Genomic DNA, 19525 nt, shown 5'->3' with positions numbered 1-19525 from the left:
CTCCCCCAGGCTTGAATTATAATATTTCTCTTGAGCTGTGAATAGGGTCCATGAGGAAGAGCATGCAAGAGAGTAAAACTTTTCCTTGTAACTGTGGCTTCCAGGGATCCTAGTCTCTCCTGCTACCTCACAGTCAGCCTAGTTTCTTGGATGGTGCCAGTGTCTCTTCCTTGTGTACTCTGCCACAGGTGAACCAAGGTTCACAGCATGGTTCCTTTAAGGAACATGCTTATATTTAAAGTTTAGATTCCTTGATTTGTCATCTCCCTGATGCATGCTTGAAAAGTTTTAATTTTTATAGTCAGTGTAGGGATAATACTTTTCCAACTTTCTACATCCTCAGCAGATTTTCAACTCTACGTTTTATGTCTCAGACTATTATCTTAAAGAAGTCTCATTGTTTCCTTGTGTTAACATAGTTATGACATCATAGTCACCCTTTTAATATTTATCAAATCTAGATATTTTTATATCTCATCATTAGGCTGTAAATATGGAATTATAAAATTTTAATAGGATCATGAAAATAATAACCTATACTGATATTTTATAATTTCTTCATAGAATTTGAAAATAAATCATTTCCTATTAAAAATTGAATTTTTTTTTCTGGATATAGCTTTAAAGCTATTGCTACATATAAAGTCTTTTAATGAATTATCGCAAATGCTATAACCATTATTTCTCAAGACTAAAGTCGGGTCTCTGAAGGCACTAATTGCTTAAAGAAACACAACAAGGAACTCCACTCATTGTCTGAAACCAGTTTTGATTGCTAGATACACTGTTTTTCATGATCTTTGAATCATTTCGACTTAGTATAAAAATACATGTCAGGATATTTGCTTTTAAGAAAATGTTATTTTCCAATATATATATATATAGTTAAAAAGGAGTTACAGTATAATTCAAAAACTATTTTTCCTTGTGAACATATCAAATAGATTAAGGAAAATGAGGCTACCCTAAACATCTTCTAGAATCAGCTTGGTATCTGAAACTCCAGCTGGGACTCAATATTATTACCTATAAAAATAGATGTTGCCTCTAGTGAACAATGTGGTCTCTTGCGTCTTCAAGATCTATAATTGTTAAATCGTGTATTACTTTTTTAGTCGTTGTTTTGAAATCATACTAATAATGAATCTTTCTATAATTGCAGGTTTCATATGGGGAGAAATTAAACAGATGTGGGATGGCGGACTTCAGGATTACATCCATGATTGGTGGAATCTAATGGACTTTGTAATGAACTCCTTATATTTAGCAACAATCTCCTTGAAAATTGTTGCATTTGTAAAGGTAACTATTATTTATGTTGTTGGTAAATCGTAAGTTCCGATTATTAATGATATACTTTCAATTGATATCAGTTTTATTAATAAAGTTACCTAGAGCTTTTTCTCGATGTGATATTCATCAGCTCATGATTTTATTGATAGATATATAGGGATAAAAATACATAAATAAATGCATAACCTCAAATCACAAAACAAGTTTTCATAAGTAGAAGTTATCACCCAATTCCCTTCCATCTTCTAAGTAGACTGATGTCTCAAAATTATTCACAGGAACTACTCTAGTTTCTAATCCTTTATATTTCTAATGAAATTCTACTTCAAACCTTGTTTAAATTTTGGAAACCCAAATCTTTTTTTTTTCAGTTATAACTAATAGGTAAAGTATCATGGAAAGATCAAAATATTACTCTTTCAAGGCATTGAAATTATTATTTCAGTATAAACTAATACAGTTTGATATAATTAGAGCAGAATATAATTTCTTTCTCCTCATCCCATTCAACATGACAGTGCCTGAAATCTCACACACTCATTACTCCCCCAGATTTTGTACAACATCAATCTTATCCAACCACATAATTTACATAAAATATTTTTGTTCTGTAATGACAATCGGGATTATTTTGTACTTTATTGGGTTTCTTTCAACCCAAAGGATTATGTTCTCTTCTTCACTGACTTTCCTTTCCCTTTTTCCTTTTCCCTTTCTTTTAAAAAACAATTTTTTTTTAATGACTAGTTAATTGGTAAAAAATAAAGAATGTCTAATTGGGTGTTACATAAATAATACATTCAATTTAATAATCTGAACTAGAAAATGCTGTCATGTAGAATCACTCTTATTTGTTTAGCCTAGTTCTTAAAATAAGGGCCTGTGTTTCTGCAGACAACCTTCAGTTACGATAGAATAAAAATTGTCTGAAGTCGGAAAGGCCATAGTTTTTGGTTAAAATGCTCACCAAAATACTAGGGGAAAGTAATTTCTGTCAATATTTGGAAAGCAACTATCTTTTAAAATGAAAACATAATTTGGTAATTTTATCAATGCATTGAGGTTAATGACCTTGAAGAGTTTAAGACAGCAGAAGGTACTCTTTTAACCAAAGGAGATTACACATCTATGTCAGAGGTGGGCAGTCTGTGATTAAGTGCCTAGCTCTCCAATCCCCTTCTTCTGTCATGGTCCTTAGATGTATACATAAAGTTGTTTAGACCTACCTCTAAAAGTAATATATGTAGTATTTTGTGGAATTATGCCATCATGAAATTCTTGGATTATATCACAATAGTGGTTCTTTTCAAATTTCCAAGTGGATAAGAATTATGAGGAGGGCTTGCTGAAACTCAGATTCCTTTTCTCCATCATCAGTTTTAAGTTAGGAGTACTAGTACAAGGTCCAAATTTGCACTTTTAACAAACTCTCAGTTGATACTGATACAGTTGATCTAAGGAAGATACTGTGAAGAACATTGCACTGTACAGACCTGTTCCATAGCTCAGAGACTTGTGAGATTGAATCCAAAAGAAACTTCTGTGATGCATTTATTTAAACAATGTTTAAACTAAGCTATATTTGCATGGTGTTTATATACAGTACATATATTTTTTCATGTATAAGAACATAAGAACTCTGGTATGTAGTGAGTATGCTTACATAGATTAATGGATACTTGTGGATGTTTTGCCTCAAGACTTTTAGATGTGGGATTTTTTTTGTTTGTTTGTTTTGTTTTGAGATGGAGTCTTGCTTTGTCACCCGAGCTGAAGTGCAATGGTGCTATCTTGGGTCACTGCAACCTTGGCCTCCCAGGTTCAAGTGATTCTCCTGCCTCAGCGTCCTGAGTAGCTGTGATTACAGGCACCTGCCACCATGTTCAGCTAGTGTTTTGTATTTTTTTTAGTAGAGACAGGGTTTCACTATGTTGGCCAGGCTGTTCTCCAACTCCTGACCATGTGATCCACCCACCTCAGCCTCCCAAAGTGCTGGGATTACAGGCGTGAGCCACCAGGGATTTTATTTCATTTTATTTCGTTAAAAAGTTGTAAATTCTACACATACAAAATTGATTTTACCATTAAAATCTAAACATTGTTCTTTAGGTTTAGTATGAAACCCACTTACCCTTGGTGATGAAAAGGAGAGGGCAGAGGGGGAAAATGAGATGTGGAGAAGTGCACAGCAATTACTGCAGAGGAAGATGACCTAAGGAATGGGAAGTCTTCAAAAAATACATCGTTTGTTAATATACGGTCATAGGAGTTCAGCTTTAGTTGGAAATATAAATTATGATATGTCCTTTCTTAAGGATTTGCACTTAGCACAATGTGTGTGTTTGAGTTGGGTGCATGTATTCATTGGCATGCACTGTGGATTTCACATTTTTGTGCCCCTTTCCTCTGTCACTTACTAGTTGGGTTTAGTGACCTTGAGTCTGTTTCTTCACTATTTGTCTCATCCATGAAATAAAATTTTCTACCTTATGTTGTTGGCATGAGAAGTAAATGAGTCAACGTATTTAAAGTGCCTGTTACAGAACAAGCACACTAAATTAGATTTTCTTTTTTTTCTTTGTGTTTACTTCCTTCCTCATATACTATGAGTCCACTAGACATGCCTTTTGTAAGTTATTTACTGTGTTTCCTCATTTGCTTTATTTTAGTTTAAAGGGAGTTTGAGCTCTAGATTCACACTTGTCCCCATCACGTTCAATCTATATGGTATGGGGCAAGTTATGGAATGGAAGTCTCAATTATATTATCTGAAGTTGATGATAATACCGGACTTCAAACTATACTACAAGGCTACAGTAATCAAAACAGCATGGTACTGGTACCAAAACAGAGATATAGACCGATGATAATAATCAAAAGAGTACTCACTGTCAGGGCCTGTGATATCACTCTGACTTCTTGATTTGACATTCCTTACCTTACATTTGTTCTATCATTCAATTTTTTTCATGCTAATTTGTAATAACTTATAAATTATTATTTTCAGAATAGGTATGTTATTTGAATAAAAATAGAGTCTGATGTAGATACAGCAAACAATGATTATGTGAATCAAGAAGTTAATTAAATCAATAGGCATTTATTGGAGCACGCTAAGAAACAGCTTTTGATCTGGTTTCTGATAATGCAAATCCACCCAAGAAGTAGCTCTTGCCTTCAAGTCGGTCACAGTCAGATAGATGAAAGATAATTGCATATAAACAAGGATCTTACGATGTAGTAAGGTCTATAACAGGAGCTACTGTAGCATCAGAGAAGGAACTGAACTTTTCTGTAATGGCATGGAATTATACAGGGGGTAGTACAAGTAGATATGTTTCATGATCATGAACAAGCATGAGCATTCAAGACAGAAAAGGCACAATACGCAAAAGTCAGAGTGTTTAACAAGCAGAGTTCAATGTCTCTTTTGCATGATTCAAAAAATGTGTGCAGGGAGAAAGTGAGCAGGATTTTCCACATATTGCTATCAAACTTGAATTTTACCCTGTAAATTATAATGATCCATTTATGACATTTATGCAGGGAATGGTTCAAGTGATGATGATTGCCTGAAATACAGCAGTGAACTTAGGAGAAGATGATAAAATATTGGACTTGAACAAATTTAGGTAGTAAGACCTGGAAGATACGGGATTTATTAATTATGAAATATAAGGTACATGAAATCATGCTAATAATTCTCCCTAGTAACACTAGATTCACCTATTTTGCTGCAGACGGGGTTACCAGTGTTATAATTAGGACCTCTGCTGGGATTGTTTAGGTTCTACCTCCCCTTTGAGGATTCCTGAACAGGAACAAAGTCCATTCGTAGGTCGTTTTGGTCAAGTCATTGAACAGGACCAAAAAAATTGTATCGTCCTACAAAAAAAGGAAACCTTGATATAATTGTTCTTTTCAGAAAGAGAACCTTTTAGAATACATCTGGCATTGGGGCCACCCTTGTTTAATTTATCCATTGTATTAGTCACCTAGGCTTGTCACAATAGAATACCATAGACTGGGTAGCTTAAACAACAGAAATTTATTTCTTGAAATTGTAGAGACTGGAAGCCTGAGATCAAGCATGGTTGGTTTCTAGTGAGGTCTCTCTCACTGGCTTATAGAAGGTTAGTCACATTCACATGGTGGGGGTAAGGTGTAAGGGGTTGGGAGAGAATGCATACTTTGGTGTGTCTCCTTATATGGACACTAATCTCATTATGAAAACCCACCCTCATCACCTCATCTAAACCTAATTATTTCCCAAAAACACCATCTCCAAATACCATCACACTTTGAGACTCCATCTGGGGAGATGCAATTCAGTTCATGACGTTCATACTTTTGCAATTCATCTACTTGCAGGAAAGATCGTTCTTTAAAACACACACAGAACAGCCCTTCTAACCGAGGCCATGGAACTGCCGTGACTATGACTTATATCACTCCCTACCTATGTGATTTGGAGCAAGTTATTTAATCTATGCCTCAAATTTCTCTGCTGTAAAACAAAAATAATAGTCAAATATAATAAAATGTTTGTGAAGATTAAATCAATAAACATTTAATGCCATAGAATAGAACCTAATATAAAAACTCAGTATTTCCTCTTAATTTTTATATACAATGCAGCCGTATTATAATGTGTAAAGACAGAGCATAAAATATGTATGACTTCAATTTTATTCGTTTTACATGCAAAGTTTTGTGGGATTTTCTTTACTAACCTGATTCATTGGCATTTTAAAACTTGTGGGCTATAAATTTTTTTTAATTTGCTCCTAATCCTCTAGAGGAAAGTTTGTCAATCATTTTCTCTTTTCACTATGTATGAAGTATTAATTAATCTGGAGCTTGCTGATGCCTGGGGGCCACAAGTATAAAATGTTACTTTAGTTTCATTAGGTCTGGTTTATTTCTAAATATTATCCAGCCCCTTTTCTATATGTAACACTTCTCGTGTTTATCTTCAACAGTTTGGCAGAATTGATTAGGTTTTAATACATTTTTCACTGTGTAATTGAAATAATATTTTCAAAAATCAAAATTTTTATGAATAAGAAGATTTGTTTTAACCATCATTGTGCCTTTTCTTTATAGTACCATTCTTCTAAACAGTTCTAACTGCATGTCTCGTAGATTTCATCTATTATTAACTAGAAAGGGGGAAAATGTTGTTTTCATTGTAATGATGATGTAACTTTAGTCTACTCCCCAAAGTGTGGGATTGTCTAAGATATTCTTTAGTTTTATGGCAAAGAGCTATAGTGATTTGAATGTTAGTTGTTTAATCAGAATTACGTACTTGAAGAGAAAATAATATGGCTTCCTGATAAAAACACTCATCTTTTTGGTCTTTCACTACTTAATTATCTGATAAATTTTTGAAAAGAGAGAAGATTTCACCATGTAAAGCATATATTAAAACCAACATGTGTTTTCTATTTAGTCTCATTGACCAATATTTTTGTTTCATATTAATTTAATTTGTACTCATTTCTATTTATTACTTGACATTCACAAGTATGCATCAGGGACTATAGAGGATATAAAGATAAACTAACATATCTTCCTATACTCAATAAACTTCTGATCCAATGTTATGATTCAATTCATCTCTCTCTCTTAACACTTCTGGTAAACTCTTCATGACTCGGCTCCAACTCATCTCATCCTCTCATATTCATCTCACTGTTCCCAAGCCCTCTGTGTTACATTTGTGTCAAGATACATTTATAAAAATAATCCATATTCTCTAACCACTTTGCTTTTGAATATGTCTATAATTCTTCTCCCTAGAGTGCTTTTTGAGTTCCTATTACATATAAAGCACTCTACTAGATGTCCAGCACCTAAAAATGCCTTAGACAAACCTCCCTGCATAAGAATCTGACAAGAAATCCAAAGGTACCTTTCTTTTATATAGATCTGCAAAATGAGCAATTCTCTTTAAAATAAAACTGAATAGAAATGAAGAATTGAGACAAAACCAAACTAGGGTAGGTACAGACTGAAAACAAATAATTGAGAGGAGGAATACAGGAATTAATGATCTGGAAAACCTATGTGTGTTTAGAGTAGCTCTTGATTTCTTTCTCAAGGATGACTTTATAGCACGGAGCTGCCAAGTCTGATCAGCAGGATCCTTGTGTCCACTCATCAGCAGTCAGAGTAAAGGATTAGCATGGCTTGATTAATGTATGACTTCACCATGTTGTAAGCCTATATGGCATCTTCCTTGATCACTACCGTGAACCCTGAAGATAGTGCCTGACACAGAACAGGCATACTCATGTATACTTGATGAATAAATAACAAATAATTGGAACTTAAATTCATTCTAGAAAAAAAGGTACGATGCTCATGGAAAGGCATTTTGGTAAGAATGTGTGACTAATTTGAAGAATTGCCAGTATTGAAAGTTTGAGCCAAAACATTATGTGTCTAATTAGAGTCGAATGGCAGTTAAATCTTTAAAAGATGTAGAAACACAGAGGCTTTATGTAGCATGTTGAATAATCAGAAGGTCATCTCAAGGACAATGCTGTGATTGAAGAATATTAAATCATATGTGACATGGTCTGATTGACTCCTTTAAAAGATTCTGGAGGAGATACATAGATGATTGAGGAGGTAAGGCGGGGAGAACAATGAGGAAGGTGCTATAGTTATATCTGAGAAATAAGTATTATTTTAAAATAGTGAGGGTACTGATGAAAAGAAGGAAGTAACCTACTACGTAAGATTTGGGTTTAGATGATGCTGGGATTTGGGAATAAGAGATTCTAGGGTGAACCTCAAATTCTGACTTGGTGACCTATTGCCATTCACCAGATCAGAAGAGGTAAATGGAGAAAGAGTCTGAGGATGCAAAGGTGATGAGTTACACTTTTGGTATGTGAGTTTGAGTTGTCTGTGAGATATAGAAGTGGAAAAGTCAACCAGACAGTACAATGCAGAATAGGACTGTTAGGTGAGATTACATGTTGTCAAAGATGCTGTACATTACTCTAAGTTTCACATCCAGGTCAGCTGGATGTGGATCCACCATCACGTCATGACTGGGTCAAGCTCTGTTATGGACCTATTGTGAAAAGAGCCATGTAATCTCAGCTGGAGATGTATAGTTGAGAATAATCATTGAGAGTTGAAATCCTGGAAAACATACAGGCAGAATGAGTGGAATGAGAAGAGAGGAGGCTTAAAGAGTGAGCTCAACTTTGTTTGTGTGTTTTTGTTTGTTCGTTTGTTTTTTGAGATGGAGTCTTGCTCTGATGCCAGGCTGGAGTGCAGTGGCATGATCTCAGCTCACTGAAATTTCTGTCTCCCGGGTTCAGGCGATTCCCCCTCAGCCTCCCTCCCAAGTAGCTGGGACTGCAGATGTGTGCCATCACACCCGGCTAATTTTTTCTATTTTAGTAGAGATGAGATTTCACCATGCTGGCTAGGATGGTCTCGATCTCCTGACCTCCTGATCCACCTGCCTCGGCCTCCCAAAGTGCTGACAACGGGCATGAGCCACTGCACCCGGCCAAAAAATGAACTCAACTTTTAAGGGGCAGATGAGATCGAGGAACTTCCAAAGGAGACTGAGAAGAGGCCACTCAAAGACAAACATGCAAAGAGGAAAAGTGAGGGTAGAATTGCTCTTAACCAGCAGAGCCAAAGAAATTTTTTAAAATTCAAATCAATATTCTAATTCCTAATAATAGGTATGGAAAATTCATTGACTGATTGAAGAGTTACAATTATTCCTTACAAATTCAAAGGATGGTACAGTTTTAAGAATTATAAAAATCACTTTATTAAATGATGATTATAGTTAAAAACTGAAGAAAATGTATATGTGAAGGACAGGATAAAAATTTCAAAAAGCAAAACTTAAAAAGAATAAATTCAGGATGTAATTACTTAATACTTATACCTCTTAATCCCTGACAGGAAATGAGGTTTTTTGGATCAGAGAACAGATAAATTATTTACTTACATAGCAAACTTAGCATTTGTTCCTGATTCCCCAGTCCCCAATGGGGGACCTAATGAGAGCCAGACTTACCCTGTGTATACACGGGTTTGTACCACAGGAGAGGAGCTTGGAAATTATGTGTTTCAGAACTCATACCGTGCAGCTGAGCCAGCTGCCTGCCTTTCCCCTGGAGAAGAAAAGAGAAAGACTCTTTAACTTTCTAAAGTAAATAAATTGTCTCTGGGGATGCAAAGGTCCCTAGGTTTATTATTCTGAGAGTGTAAGCACATAGCTTCTAGGAAGATGATCCTAAGTTTCTCAGGAGGTCTCCATCTTTGACTTCCAAAGGTTGTTTGCCATTCAAACATCCTTTAACCCAGATGCCAGCAATGGTTTGCTTAAAGCCTTGACCTTGCATAAAGTGAATATATTCCTGTAGCCTTGTTTCCTGGCCACGACTACAAGTGCTAGACTCTGAAATCAACTTGAATAATCATACTGGGGCAGAATCTGTAAAAATGGAAAACTTTGCTCTTACAACTTTTTTTTTGAGTCTTGCTGAGATAATTTACCAAGAAGGGCTCTTTTCACAATAGGTCCATAACAGAGCTTGACCCAGTCATGACGTGATGGTGGATCCACATCCAGCTGACCTGGATGTGAAACTTAGAGCAATGTACAGCATCTTTGACAACATGTAATCTCTATCCATCCCTAGCCTCAGACACCCCAGACAGAATTAATCACTTCCTCTTCTCTATTCCCACAGCACTTTGTGTTAATCTCTTAGAGCATTTTTATTACCATTAGTTGTGCTTGTCAGCCTCACTGGACTATGAATACTTGACAGGAGAAAATATTTCTTGAGCACCCACGATATTCAGGGCATTATGTTAAATGTTGTAAGAAGTTCAAGAAAATGATTGCATTCTTAAGAATACTTCTTGTTTCATTTTTGTGTGTTTTGAAAGGTAGTCCTAAGCTATATTCGGTTAAAAAAAGAGAGAAATAGAATTAGCTATGAACATAGCGGGATATTTATCAACTATAAATATTTATGAGCTAATTCTATAGTTGATAACATTAACTATCAACCATAGGGGGACAGCTGTCAATATTTGTGGACTTCAATATGTGTGTCTTTTAAGAGAGAAGTGAGGAAAGGAAGGAAAATGTGATGTTGGTCTTTAAAGGAAAAGGTGACATCATACATAGCAAGACTAAAAGGAGAGAATTAGGTAGTGTTTAGTATCCAAGTTTCACTCTGATATTTGTCATAATGAATGAGAAAAACATTTTAACTTTTTTTCGACATCTTCAGTAATTAGCTATTTTATGCGGAAGCTATGTGTGGGAATGTTCAAGAACATTTATCGGGATTTAAAAATAGAAAATAATTTTCTTCTAGTTCAAACTTGATTGTTTTACACTGCCAGTCAAGCAAGAGTCTGAGTGCTGAATAAGATCAGGAGCCTATAATGCATTTTATCCCAGAGAGATTTAAAAAGTACTATCTATGAGTTTCAAGGAGAATTAATTGATTCACATCTGTAAAGGTCTTTGATGTAAAATGTGTTATTAAAAGAATGAAAATATTCTATGGGACTCAGAGTTCCACTAACTTTCTTTCCATTGGAAAAATACCTTGGTTGTCTAGACATATTTTTCAGTGATGTGTAGGAAGCAAATAATTTATTGTTCAGTTCAAATACAGATTTAATCGCAGATTTTCATACTACAATATTTCAAAGAGCATACTTGACCCTTTTTTAAAAGGATACAAATTTACCTCGATAGTACACAGTTAAATTTTATTTTGTTCTTTATATGTTTCCATATCAGGATAATTCAAATCCGACATTTTAATTAATCTGCTTGCTTCTTAAATAATTGCTTGTCAAAGTTTAAAGTACCAATTTTTTTCTCAAATCACATATTTTACATACTTAAAGAATGTTCAGATAAATGTTATATTTCCTACATATCAAATGTAAAAAATTAGCAATTCAATGACTTCTGGGATGATTTCTAAGTTAGGTTGTATTTACATTTAGGACATAGCAGAAAGGAAGCACTGATGGTTTTTGCCCATGTTGGTTATTTCTGTTTCCATAGCAACAGACCACTACATCTACTCATTCATATGTAATTTGTAACCTACATGTATTCTCCAAAATTGGCAAGTGTGTTCAAAAATCATAAACAAGGTCATCAATTATTTTGTTCAAAATTTAATAGTTTTCCTTTATGATGTAGTTTTCTTTGCTGTCATATTTATACCTTTCCGTGATATAAACTCAGATAGGGTTTCTTTTTCTGGATATAACATTATCCTTTTCTTTTTAAAAACAGTTCTATTAGAAAATTAAAAGACTCATGTAATTAACATGCTAACAAAAACTACCCTTGATAAGGACAGACCTGGAGGCCACTCGATTACAGTTCATAAGTTATAATTTAGTAAACCCTTATTTTTGTGTGGATTAATATCACTGCTAGCATCATAAATGACATGAGCTTCCTGGCAGTAGGTGATTGTGCTGGGTCAACCTGGAAAAGCACTCTGACCTTGATATATTTATATGCGTGTGTTTGTTTTACTTTCCCTTTGTTTCTCTGTTTTCTCCAGTACAGTGCCCTTAATCCACGAGAATCATGGGACATGTGGCATCCCACTCTGGTGGCAGAGGCTTTATTTGCTATTGCAAACATCTTCAGTTCTCTGCGTCTGATCTCATTGTTTACTGCAAATTCTCACCTGGGACCTCTGCAAATATCTCTGGGAAGAATGCTCCTGGACATTTTGAAGTTTCTATTCATATACTGCCTTGTGTTGCTAGCATTTGCAAATGGGCTGAATCAATTGTACTTCTATTATGAAGAAACGAAAGGGTTAACCTGCAAAGGCATACGATGTGAAAAGCAGAATAATGCATTTTCAACGTAAGTCTAATAGACATTTCTACTGGTAATGTTGTACAGCATTTAGGGTGCACCACATCACGAACTTGAAAAACCTACGACAAATGGTTGTAAAGAAAATGGGGAATTAAAATTATGGTTAAGGCAGAAAACAGAATTAACGTGGCTTTGAATAGAAATGAAAACTTCTGACGGGAAAAAGAATACCTGGCACATTTATTTTTCGTTTTAGTAAAATCATCTTTTCTTCTAAATTACTTCATGACAAAGAAAGCAATAGTTACTATTTTTTTAGATGTACAATAAAAAGGTAACCTATGTACTATGAAAGCTTACAAGTACATTAAAAGATAGAACATATGTAAAATCACTCATGTTGGAAAATTCAAGTAGGTTTCAATGTTTCCTCATTTGTTTCCCAGGTACCATGATGCATGAAGTCCATTCATGTATCTCTTTCATTCTCTAGTTGCCTACACAAAAATGTAACCATCTAAAAATAGTGCAAATGGAAATCCAAGATTAATCTAGCCACTATTGTCATGCACACAAAACTCTCTGTGCCCTTACACCTGAACGAGCCATAGGCAGTGTGTATTGTCAGCTCACAGTAATATTCATGACGGGTTTGCTAACAGCGCAGCTTGATGGTCACACACTCTCAGGCTATTCCTCTCTATATCTTTCCTTTTTCTTTTTAACTGTGACAAACAGATGGTTACTAAGCAGATGAATTAATAAGAGAAGTGATTTTCCTCTGCACCGTAAGCATGTGTGAATACACTGTCATTTTGTAGATGACTTTAAAAGTCATACGTTATTCGTGAGCCATAGAATTGTGTATCCTATGAGAGGATGGTAATTTCTCAAGTTAGAGAAAATCAATAATCTCACATAAACAAAATCACTTACAGCTAAAATGCTTTCGTTGTGTTAATTCTACATCTGTTTTATCTTAGCCCCAATATTTAAAGCTTCATTTTAATAATTCATCATCTTTGTTTTTGCACATAATTTTTAAATCTTAGCCATTGATACCTCATTAGTTTCAGAAATAGATTTTATACAACTGTGGATCTTAAACACAAAATTCTTTCAGCTTCCCTCAATCATTTCATTTTCTTTTTTTTTTAACGAAATCTCGATCTGTTGCCCAGCAGTACAATGGTGCGCTCTTGGCTCACTGCAGCCCATTAGCTACTACTTCTGTTTCTCTCATTCCTTTGCCCAACTAACCCTAAAAGAGGCTTACATAAGACATCTTGTTTCCTCACCTCTCACTCAGACTTTATCCAATTACAATTTGGCTTCTCTTTCCATCATTCCACTGAAACTGCTCTAAAACTTATCATCTAGAGCCTTCTTATCACTACTACCTATGGACATTTTTCTGCTTACATTTTACTTATCATGTCTGCTTCATTTTACCCTGTTTAACACTTCCATTTGGGAAATCCTGTCCCCTTTTAACTTCTGTATTATTATTTTTCTCACTTCAAATCCTGCTTCTCTAGCTTTTCTCACTTCACTCTGATAATTTTTTATTTTCATTACTGCTTTTAAATAGTGGCATGTCTTGGCATACTAACCTGAGACCTTCTTAACAGTACCCCTGTGAAAACTCATCTATGCTTTTGGATTTGGCTCTATATGTCTAACACATAACTTCCATATTTATATTACTAGCATCAACTTCTATCCTCAGGTTTCACAATATATTCAACTGTCTACTGGACACCTCTCTCTACATGTCTCCTGAAGACTTAAATTCAATCAAAGAGAATTTAACAGTTTCTCTAAAACATATTCTTCCTCCTGCTTAACTCCTTTTCTTTTCTTAGCCAACATCACCACAATCCACACAGAAACTTACATGAAAAATGTACATCGTATTCTAGATCTTGTCTTCTCCTCATCTCTTCCATATGTGATCAGTCAATATTATCTTGGCATTTTCTTCCCTTGCTCTCCACTCATGCCCAAATCTAGGTACCCCTGCCCCTGGTATCTGCCTTATTTCATATGTCTTCCCTTATGCTTCTTGAATTATCTTTCTAAACCAAATCTGATGCTCCCCTGTTTAAAGTGTCAAAATGGTTTCCCGTTTCTTACAGGATACTGCCACATTCTTTAGCTTGATATTTTAGGTCCTTCATTGATCTGCCTGTCCCCTGCCTCCTGTCTTAGTCCATTTTTGTTGCTATGAAGAAATACCCGAGACTGGGTAATTTACAAAGAAAAGAGGTTTATTTGGCTCGTGGTTCTGCACACTGCATAAAAAGCACAGCATCAACGTCTGCTTCTGGTAAGGGCCTCAGGAAGCTTCCACTCATGTTGCAAGGTGAAGGGAAGCAGGCATCACATGGGTAAAGAGGAAGGAAGAAAGGGAGGGGAAAGAGGAAGGAACCAGGGTCTTTTCAACAATAAGCTCTTGTGAGAACTAATAGTGTGAGAACTCACTAATCACCCCAGAATGACACTAAACCTTTTGTGAGCAACCCAAAATCCACCCCCATTATTCGAGCACATCCCTCTGAGGCCCACTTTCAACTTCAGGGATGACATTTCAACATGATATTTGAAGGAGATGAACATCCTCTTTATCACTTCCTTTTCTTGTTTCATCTTTCAATCCACCAGAAACACTTTACTCTTCAATATCTCCTGATAGATTATAAATATAAATCTCCAAATATTTCCTTCTCTTATTCCAGAATGTCCTTATTCTGCCCTTCCATTTGGCAATTTTTTTCCCCAAATCCTACCTCGGTTATACCTTTTTCAGGAGGCCTTTTCTGGTCTCCTCCCTGGCTGTGACCACCCAGTGTCAGCCTATGATGCATGTTCTTCTATGTGTCTTCATATAGTTTCCCTCCAATGAATGGACATTTCCTCCTTCTCCTTTCCAGTCATTTTCTCATTGTAGTTCTTCTCATCCCGAGAAGAACTACATACTATTAAAAGACACAGAATGCTTAGTTGTTGAAACTATTCTATGTGCAATTTTAAGCTATTAGTCCCTGGTAAGTTACTCACTTCTGCAGAAAAGGGCACAGGCTTTATGACAGGTTTTGTCTCATTAAGCAAAGCCCTTTTATATTTGTTGCAGCTATATTTCTAATGGTTGGAACTGGCCAGTTGGAGTCATATATTATTTTAATATTACATTTTTGCTTATAAACTAAAGACAAAATATTCAGATGAATTTTGTATTAATTTATGTTTGCTCATTGTTTTAGTCCCATGGGATAGAAGAAACCTTCAACTGTGGAATACATTACTTTTTTACACGTTCAATTTTTCTGGCTGTGAATATGCAATCAGGGAAACAAGCTAATTTTATAAAGTAGCTGTTGAGGAATATATTCAGAGCAACAGACAAAATGTTATCATTAGGAAGGCAGGAAGGACCTCAGTTCACCCACACAGACCTTCAAGATGTAGTCTTCAACCCAGGTTTTGTCTAAATGTCACTTAATTAAACTGTGGCATTATCTTGGAGAGTTTTTAGTTCATATCTTACCACAGAACAAGAAAAATTATTAGTCACACAAAGGCATTCTAAAATGTGATGCTTTAAGTAATGATCCTTCAATTTATGGGCAATGTTGGTATCAATAGATTTAAGAATCACTAATGATAAAAAACATTTCTGGAAGCAATGGCTTTGAAATGTTAACCTAGATTGATTTTTTTTAAATCCACCTAATATCTGAACAATTCATTGAGAAATACTTTAAGATCAAGGTCTTAATTCCTCTGAGAAGTAAATATATTTTAGCTGAGTGGAACTAGTCTTTAAATCTCACCACTGACTTATTCCACTGAAAGAAGGAAAATTAAAAAAAGAAAGAATCCATATGTAATCATGAAATGCCACTTTATTTAGAATTTTCCCCTTTAATTTTTTTAAACATCAATAAATAATTTGCCAAAATGTTTATTAATGTTATTAGTATTCCCTAAAATTAGTAGGTATTATGTAGACAGAAGCAAATACATACTATTCAAAATAATGAGCCATTTATTCTGCATCGTTTTTATTTAAAAAAGAAACTGTTACGGGATTTGTGTGGTAACATTTTATATGATTTATTATATAACTTGTAATATTTAACTTATAACTTTCCTTAAATTGCTATTCATGTCAGGAAAAAAACCATCTGATTTTTATGTGTATACTCACTGTGAGAATATACACCATTAGGGAAGAAAGAATACAGTTAATTCACATTAAATCCAAAGGACACCATGATTAATTTTAGAACTTGTCTTTAAAGTTACTAAAAATAAAGAATTCATGGCCATGAGCTAAATTTACTTTTTCCTGAGAAATTTTCAAAGGGTAGCTTTAGTGGCCTTTATCTAGGAGCAATGAGTCAATTTAATTCTCTCTGTTGTTGTTGGAATCTGGCATCGGGGTTTTCCTTTAAGAATACGTGACCACTTCCTCGCAGAATGCACAGCATTCCATTTAAGAATCACAGTCTGGCTAAAGTTAATCAGATCAGTGCCCTTTTACTTCACAACAATCTGTTGTTCCATCGTTCAAAACCTCTAGAAAATAAACAGTTACATTTATATCTAAAAATTAGTTGCTCAATTAAAAATTTTTTTCACCTTTTTAAAAAAGCAATTTACATCCTGAATGCCAACTAAGGCATATTTAATTAGAATCTCCTGGTTATATGCACAAGAATTCAAGGCTTATTTCAAGTAACTGGCATTTTGTCATAAAAATTATGTACAGAATTATAGCCCTTCAGTCTTCTGAGTAAGGGTTTATCTTTGCAAGGGCGGAACCTAGAGCAAGCCCTAGTTTTAGGAAGAGCAGGCATTGACATAATGCTGGGCTATGGGATTGTTACTGTGTGTATCAGCATTAAGGTGAGTCATCGACTTCATCTATATTCTGAGTTTACTTATTGCCTGGCTTATTCATCCTCAATTCTCTGCTGCTTAGTTTGTGCTCTCAAACCTTTGGCATCCCATCATTTCAGTGATTCTGACTCCACATCATAACCCCTGTCATCTCAGCCCCTTTGGGCAATTATCTTGATATTTTTAAGGCAAACTTCTCCAGAGGGGAATTCTGATCATTTTTGCCACAGGCCACTGGCCTTATATGAATTGTCTCTCCTTGAGTCACTTGACCATGACTGACTTAAGCCATGGAGGTATTGGGTGAGGAGCTCCAGAGTCTTACACAAGAACCACCTTTCCATAAAAGGGCATACAGAGAGAACAATGTCACTGGGGCTGGGAGTTGCCAGAAATCATAATTGGCTTGGTTCTGCAACACCATTCCAATCTAATGCTAATCTGCCTACAGATAGAAATCCTACCTCCTTATTCATCATGTGCAGTATGAGAAGGTTTTTATTTTTGTAATTTAAATACAGTCTCATTTTAACAATTCATCAAGGAGTATGAAAGCTCTATCATCATTTTATTACATTATACTAATGGATTATTATGATCCCTTTGAAACAAACAGTTCTGCATTTGGGTTTATATACTCCTCAGCTTATCTCATTCTTTGGAGTAAGTTGACTACTTGGCAGATCACCTGACTTCAGGAGTTCAAGACCAGCCTGACCAACATGGTGAAACCCTGTCTCTACTAAAAATACAAAAGTTAGCCAGGTGTTGTGGTGCACACCTGTAATCCCAGCTACTCAGAAGGCTGAGGCAGGAGAATCACTTGAACGTGTGAGGCAGAGGTTGCAGTGAGCCAAGATCACACCACTGCACTCCAGCCTGGGCAACAGAGCAAGACTCTGGCTCACAAAAAAAAAAAAAAAGAAAGAAAGAAAGAAAGAAACAGCCAGCGTTCATTCATTGGCTAGAATAAATAAAATGTTGCTTGAAATTCAAAAAACAATCAAATTTTATTATCTAAGCATCTGAGACTCTTTGCCATCTTACAAGATGCATTATGTGCAATTTTAGTTGTAAACATGGAAATCTGTAATAATGATAATGTTCTTAATTCTCCTACAACCAAAGCAAAATCAATTAAAGAGCAGACTTTTTAAAGCCTAAAATTTGGGATCTATCATTTATTAGCTGTCACTTAGTGCCCTAGGACAGAGATCGACAAACATTCTATGAAAAGGAGCAGATAGTAAATATTTTAGGTTTTCTCAGCCATATGTTCTCTGTTGTAAGTACTTTATTCTGCCATTTTAGCACAAAAGAAGCCATAGGGAATGCATAAATGAATGAGAATGGATGTGTTTCAATAAAATTTTATTTATGGATATGGAGATGTGAATTTTACATAGTTTTCATGTCACAAAATATCACTCTTTTGATTTTTGTCCCAACCATTTGAGAAAGTAAAAACCATTCTTAACTCTGTAGCCACACAGAAACAGGCTCTGGGCCACATTTGCTTCTCTCTGCCCCAGGAAACTAAATTTAGCTTTCAAAGCTCTTGGGAAATTTAAGTACACCATTTCTACTAGTTTGAAAAAAAAAAAACAATTTTCTTTTACTCTTTTTATTGTTTAATTTCGTGATTGCCCTAAAAGGTTATTTTACTGTTGATATTAATGTTTAATTATATATCCATAATAGTGCCATGCTTTGTTGCTATATCTTACGTATAATGATTCTATTAGCTATTAGCATCATTTTATCTTTATTTCAGGTTATTTGAGACACTCCAGTCCCTGTTTTGGTCAATATTTGGGCTCATCAATTTATATGTGACCAATGTCAAAGCACAGCATGAATTTACTGAGTTTGTTGGTGCCACCATGTTTGGGACATATAATGTCATCTCTCTGGTTGTTCTACTCAACATGTTAATAGCTATGATGAATAATTCTTACCAACTGATTGCTGTAAGTTGACCAGCTTTATTTTAATTCACTATTTCCCCTCAAATGTGTTGTTCTTAGCTATACTCCATTTTCTTATCATAGGAAGTAAAATCTATAATTGGCTATTGATGAGACAGATAAAAATTATAAATGGTTTATTTGACATTTCTGAGAAGTTTCACACTATATGTGGCTATAAATTAATCTAAGTTTGTCGTGTTACACGTGATTACAGAGATAAACCAAATCCATCTTACCAGGCAGTCACTGGCTATGGGAAGTAGTAGGTGAGGTCTGACTTACAAACAAGCTGCTGATCTCTGTGCAGTGACCAATAGGCTTTGACTCCTGTCTGTCCGTTTAACCTACCATCCTAATATAAGCAAAGTCAAACTATAGGGCAAGACACAAAAGATAACCCTGAGAGGAGTCTGGAAAGGGAAGAAGCCACAGGATTTTCAGTTTCTTAAAGCTCAGGGAAAGCAACATATTAACAGAAGCAATGTTA

At 35.1% G+C, this 19525-nt stretch overlaps 1 protein-coding gene across 2 annotated transcripts in view; it reads left to right on the top strand.

Annotated features, from left to right (window-relative positions):
* Nucleotides 1-19525, top strand: part of TRPC4 (transient receptor potential cation channel subfamily C member 4) — a 208741-nt gene that overhangs the window by 171933 nt on the left and 17283 nt on the right. For both annotated transcript variants that reach the window (XM_017538019.2, XM_037741842.1), the window contains 3 exons: nt 1163-1302; nt 11895-12208; nt 18843-19038. In XM_017538019.2, the coding sequence (XP_017393508.1) occupies nt 1163-1302; nt 11895-12208; nt 18843-19038 (650 nt within the window). The remainder of the gene's footprint in view (nt 1-1162; nt 1303-11894; nt 12209-18842; nt 19039-19525) is intronic.

Source organism: Cebus imitator, unplaced genomic scaffold (genome assembly GCF_001604975.1).
Source record: "Cebus imitator isolate Cc_AM_T3 unplaced genomic scaffold, Cebus_imitator-1.0 Scaffold108, whole genome shotgun sequence".
Classification (NCBI taxonomy): domain Eukaryota; kingdom Metazoa; phylum Chordata; class Mammalia; order Primates; family Cebidae; genus Cebus; species Cebus imitator.
Note: the sequence above shows the minus strand (reverse complement) of the source record. Positions and strands in the feature narration are given on the sequence as shown.